Source organism: Emys orbicularis, chromosome 3 (genome assembly GCF_028017835.1).
Source record: "Emys orbicularis isolate rEmyOrb1 chromosome 3, rEmyOrb1.hap1, whole genome shotgun sequence".
Taxonomy (NCBI): domain Eukaryota; kingdom Metazoa; phylum Chordata; order Testudines; family Emydidae; genus Emys; species Emys orbicularis.
Window position 1 is genome coordinate 214892598 of NC_088685.1, and position 6000 is coordinate 214898597.

General features: G+C 45.5%; 1 protein-coding gene across 1 annotated transcript in view; it reads left to right on the plus strand.

The window, feature by feature from the left end:
* Positions 1 to 5616, plus strand: part of ANAPC1 (anaphase promoting complex subunit 1) — a 72777-nt gene extending 67161 nt beyond the window's left edge. Inside the window, exons 44-48 of the mRNA XM_065400993.1 lie at positions 394 to 480; positions 1133 to 1228; positions 1564 to 1762; positions 2667 to 2801; positions 5501 to 5616. Of these exons, the coding sequence (XP_065257065.1) occupies positions 394 to 480; positions 1133 to 1228; positions 1564 to 1762; positions 2667 to 2801; positions 5501 to 5616 (633 nt within the window). The remainder of the gene's footprint in view (positions 1 to 393; positions 481 to 1132; positions 1229 to 1563; positions 1763 to 2666; positions 2802 to 5500) is intronic.
* Positions 5617 to 6000: the final 384 nt, after the last annotated feature.

Below are 6000 nucleotides of genomic sequence, written 5' to 3' on the forward strand. Positions count from 1 at the left end.
CCGCTCTCCCTCAGAATTTCAAGTGGCACAGTGCTGCCAGTCTAGTACTTTCCAGGAGTGCTGAAATCGCTCTGACAAATGGCATTAATTTGTGGCTGTAGGAAAATTAGCCCAGCAGCTGCCACAGAGCACTGGGCCAGGCTGAGCACCCACTCCACCAGCCCTGCCTCTTTACTTTCCAAATCAATACATGGAATCACTTTTTGCAGTGGTCAGATGAAAAGGTTATGAGACTTTGATTTTGCCCATTAAATCAATCATGTAGATTACAATGACCTGCCCTGAGCTCTGGAGAATCACAGTAGGGAAGGAGGGGAGGGTATAAATTGTTTGATCTATGCAATGAAAGCAAAAGATTCCTAATCTAAAGTGTGCATTTTTACCTCTTTTTAGCCAGAAACTATTTCTGCTTTCACTTCTGATCCGGCACTACTTTCATTTGCTGACTATTTCTGCAAACCAGCTGTGAACATGGGTCAGGTACACATTGCCTCTATGTGGGATATTGCTCAGAAGAATGGTTTCTTTTCTTGTTTTCATAAATAAAATGCAGAAAATGAATGTTAAGTTGCAGACAGCAGAGCTAATTCAGTAATGCAAGAAAAAATGTTCTGAAAAGCCTTGTTCCTTGGAGAGGTATTTGCTGTATGGAACAAAATGGCATTACATAAAAAAGAATGCACAAAAGTAGAAACAGAAAATAGAACTATGGAACCTGCACTTAAAAAGCTTTTCAGTATAACCTTCTGCCACTAGTTAACCTCACAATTATACGCCCTGAATTCCCTCTGGTTTGTACAAGGTATAGCTAATGAATACTGAGATAAAGCAGGTTACTGCTATTATTTAGGGCAGCCACTAAAGTTGTCTTGTGAATGAAGACTGTCTTCTCTTTGTGCAGAATGAAATCTGAGGCTAACCTTCAAAAATACTAAGGGAGGGAGAAAAATGTAACTGCATTTTGCGTTCTTTTAATGAATAAATACACAGGGACACAAATCTTTACATAAATGAATTACCGCGGATAATGTGGGGGATTAACCATAACAGAAGCCAACATGAGCAATGTAAGAGAACTTGTAATAAATTATATGTACAGTGTGCACTTTGTGAAAGGCATGTCTTTTATCAGAAACAGGAAATATTGGATCTCTTCTCATCTATTCTTTATGAGTGTGTTACTCGAGAGAATCCGGAGATGCTGCCTGCATACATAGCAATAGATCAGGTAGAGTGAACAGTGTTTATTTTTTTTTATCCTTAATAGCACTAACTCTGCAGAAGGGTATCATGTCAGTCTTACTCCTTTCATACGTTTCATGGATACCAGAAATGGAAAATAGAAATCTGTCAGTAAACCTGTGGTGACAGAGCAAAGATTTCAAGATAACAATTGAAAAATAACCTAATGAGGTGATAAAGATCAGGAGAGAGTAATCTAGTTTTTTTCGATTGACGCACTGAGGGAGGGAAGTTCAGTTATTTTGCAGTTATGAGGGGAACGTTTCTTTTCTAGTACAGATCGAGTTCACAGTATATCTTTGTGTTTTTCTCTCCTGTTAGGCCGTGAGGATATTAGAGAGAAAAGAAATGTCTGAGACCTTTGAACTATGGCAGATAAAGCTGGTATTAGAATTTTTCAGCTCCAGAAGCCACCAGGAGAGGGTGAGGAGAAATCCAAACAGAGGGCTCTTCATGAACTCTGAATTTCTGCCTGTGATGAAGTGCACGATTGATAATACTTTGGACCAGTGGCTACAAGGTAAAGAGAGCAGCATGAGTATAGTGCCACTTTTTGGTTGTGAGTCTGTGACCCTGCACTGGGAGAGATCTGACACCCAGAAGCTGTACAGCAGGGTATCAGACTTCTTTGTATCTTGCCCATCAGCTGGTTTTTTAACTTCATTAGTGGAGGTGGGGGAGGGGAAATAAAGAACAGATTTCTGATGTTTGAATCCTGATTATCTCCTGATTGGCCAGTTTGTACGTGTGAATGCTGCCTCCTTCAGGTAATCAAGAGAAGGAATTATAGCTGATTTCTGATTTTTTTTAATCTTAAATATTTGCACAAATCCAGGTAGTCTTAAAAGCTGAGCTGGTGCTCTGAACTGCCGCCACCACTGGGATTTTAAAATAGTCTCCAAAATCTGGTTACCTGTGTCATGGGAGGCCCCGTGTAGTGTGTAGAACAGCAATATGTGTCTGCACTTCTCTCTCTCTCTGTGTGTTTCATTTTGTGTAATTACCTGGTGTCCAAGTTTGCACCTTCTGAGAGCATTGCGTTCCAACTGGAACGCTTTAACGTAGCATTTGTATGATACCTTGGGGCTCAGTTTGACTGCTTCCTTGTTTGGAAAGTTTGAGTTAACGCAGGAGATGACTCAGACTTCCCTAGTTTTCCGAGGGGCAGAGATGTCCTGTGAGCCCAGCAGAAGCGAAGCGAGGGTTAGGTTTGAAGAATGGCATGGTGGTAGTCCTTGAATGAAGAGCTGCCACAAGCTAAAGCCCTGGCCTTGGTAGTCAGTGCTGGGGGGGGGGGGGGAATCCCTCCAACAAACCCATGTGGCAGGGAGCAATGTCCCACTCCAATGCCCCTCTGTGTTCTGTTCTCTCAACAAATGAGAAAACGGTCCCTGAATCTCATCAGGCACCCTTGTATGTTACAGCCGGAGGGGACGTCTCTCTGCACTCCTACCTAAGTGGGCAGCCTACTGAAGAATCTCAGTTAAGTATGCTGGCCTGCTTCCTCGTTTACCACTCAGTCCCAACCCCAGGGCAGCTGTCAGCAGGCGGCTTAGAAGGTAAGGTTATATCTGTGCTGGGTTGGATTGGGCGTACTATTACTATAAGTTGGATGACCCTTCATGTTTACCTCATGTGTTAAGTTGTTGCTATAATGTAGATAATTTTTTTTACAGCTGTGCAAGTATTTTCTTTTCTTGTGACTTTTCTTATGTGGTGAGCAGGACCCTTAGCTGTAGGGACATGATGGGGGATTAAAGAGATCAGCCTTAGCCACTGCTCTTCAGTAGACATCCTGGCTTTTCTCCAGGTTGATTTGGATAAGGATATGAGGCCTTGTTCCCTTAGCACTCAACCAGGGACCTTCAGTGCACCAAAGGGCAGCAGGATTCATGGTACCTTGCACCTGGAGGTATTGACGTTTCCAAAGGCAGTGGACAAGATCAGACAGACTGCAGTCCTCTGCTCCCCTTTGTTACTCTAGCTTTGTCCTGAACATCGTTGTTCAACTTTCCTTTGAGCACCTAGATGGTTCTGGAGAGAGGACCTGCTCTCATGCCTGTTTTCCTAGTGGCAACCTGTTTGGTCAGGCAGGTAGGGAAATTTAATTCCGTGGCCTCTATTGAATACCCCACCATGACAGGCTGATGCTGAGAGCAGTCCCGTCCGCACGAGCCTGATCTAGGTGTTGCTTCCTGCTGACCCAATTCTGGGAAGGCCTCCACACTTTGATGGGAGGAGAGCTCCGTGGCGCTTTAGGGACCCAAGAAGGATGTGACCACCTCTGTTGGCAGAGGAGTAAGGGAATTTATTGCTGAAAGCTTATTAGCTAAAGGCATGGCTCCTCTTCCCGAAGGCCTGGCCATTCCACCAGAGCAGACTGCACCATGGACACAAGATTTAGTTGGGAATTGGTCCTGCTTTGAGCAGGGGGTTGGACTAGATGACCTCCTGAGGTCCCTTCCAACCCTGATATTCTATGATTCTAAGAGGGGAAAGTGCCTCTCCCTTGTACATTTTCAGGGTAGGTGCCTGGGCAGCCCTTCAGACCCTTCTTACCCTCACAGGTCACATGGGCAGGCCTCTGGAGACATCACCTTTCTCTGTGTCCTCCCTGTCTGGGGTAGGTCCGTGCATTGGGAGCTCCCAGTGTCCTGACAGATGGAGGGGACCTGAGAGAGGGCCGTCTGCTTAGCACTAATCCATTCTCCTGATAGTCTGACGTCCCATGTCACTTCCTGACTTCGCTTTTCCACATCTGCTTTCCTAGATGCTCTGTTCTAAACCCAGCTGCTCAGAAATCAGGCCCTCCCCTCCACCTCGTGAGATTTTAAAAAACAACCAGTGTTGGCTCTTCTGCTTTCTGGGATTTGAGCCTCTCGGGTCACGTTTTTCAGCTTTTCTCCCCAACCACAGGGTCCAGAACCTGACTACTTTTAAAGGAAAGCCGAGACTCCCCTGTAACCAGGAGCGCCGCCAGCTTTTTTGCCGCCCTAGGCGGTGGAAGGTCCCGCCCCCGAAATGCCGCCCCTGACAGAGGCGGCGGAAGGTCCCACCCCCGAAATACCGACGACGACCGGGGCGGCCGAAGATCCGGTCGCCGCCCCCCAAATGTTAGCGCCCTAGGCGACCGCTTAGGTCGCCTAATGGGTTGCACCAGCCCTGCCTGTAACAACAGCATTTGGGGAGCTGGGACTGTAAGAAAAACACCACTTACCAGGAAAGAGAGTCTCAGAAGAGCTGGAAATCTGTAGGTGTTTGCAGGGTGCCCTTCTAGCCTTCCTATTCTCCCTTGGGGCGTTCTGTTTTTTGTTTTGTTTTTTCTTCAGAGTTGTTGCTCACACTCTTGGGGGTTGCCACCCTCGGCTCACTTTTCTAGGAGAGGCTTTTATAATTGGCTTGTTCAGTGAACATCATTCAGGCTACTTTGCACATACATATCACTTCATTTCTTCTTTCTCCACATACAGAGTTGCCAGGTCAGGCCTGGCGTTTGAATACAAACATTGTGAGAAGCATACAGAATTGCTAGGCTGTCAGGAGTTACCAAGCTTGTGTTCCTTACTCCAACGGTGATGGCAAAATAGAAAATAAAACCCCAACCCCTCCACTGGGGGAGGTAGCTGGGCTGTTGGGTGGGCGGCGCGGTACAAATAAGGATCAGCCAACACTTTCAGTGTGGGAGGGCATTTGGAAAAGCTGGAGAGAGAGTTGTTATTTTGTTGTTTTTTTAAAAGACACTCAAAAGAATACAGAGACAGGAGAGTGAGAGAGTAACAAAGCTTGATGTGCAAGGTCAGGCCTAAAGGAGCATTTGGGTGGGGACACCATCAATTGGAAGAAAAATCCCATTCCCACATCCCCCTGAATTTTGTACCTACAGCTGAGTAGGATGTTTTAGTTCATTTCCTTTGTGTGTCATCAGTTTGGCTGTTTCCCTCCATAGGCGATTGGATACCCAGTTTTCTGTCTGATTTCTGTGTTGCTGGTGGAGTCTTAAGTCTCCTTCACCAACACATACACGGATTCCTTTCCTGATTGTTACTGCAAACTTAAACTAAAAATCGCCAGTTTACTGTTCGTAGACTATCCATTTTGGGGGTGTGTGTTTGGACATTGAGTAGACGGCTACACCACCAAAGACACGCATCCCTACTGCACTGAGCAGCCGTGATATTATACTTCCAACACTGGTACCTGTTTCCGAATGCAAGCGTTCTTCAGATACAGAATCATTCTCCTGCTTTTGTCTCACTAGGGAGCACGAGCTTTTCGGAACTGCTTTTGAAATTCAGGCAGCTGAAAATGCCAGTTCGTGCGTTGCTGCGACTTGCACCTCTACTACTTGGAAATCCACAGTCAATGGTGCTGTGACTGTGCCAAGATTGAGACCCAGAACACAAATCTTACACAGTGACCAAAAGCCAATGCCAATAGTGTTGTTTTAAGTTATCTGAAAGACACGCGGATGAAGGGAACTGAACGTTGTAACTTCACAGGCAATGTCCCAAGTATCTCTTCCACTTGCCTGTAGATGTTTTGACTGTGACAGGGAGCTTTGTATATGTTGTCGTTACAGTGAAGAGTACCTACATACAACGAATTAATCATTTACTTTTCTAAATAAAGTTTGTTTACAAAAAAGCCTTGTGGCGAGTCATGAAAATAACCCATCTGGAAGCAATTGGTCCCCTCATGTCCTCGCCACCCAGTACCCTGAGCCTTTGGCACTTTTAAAATTGTCTTTAATGAGATAGC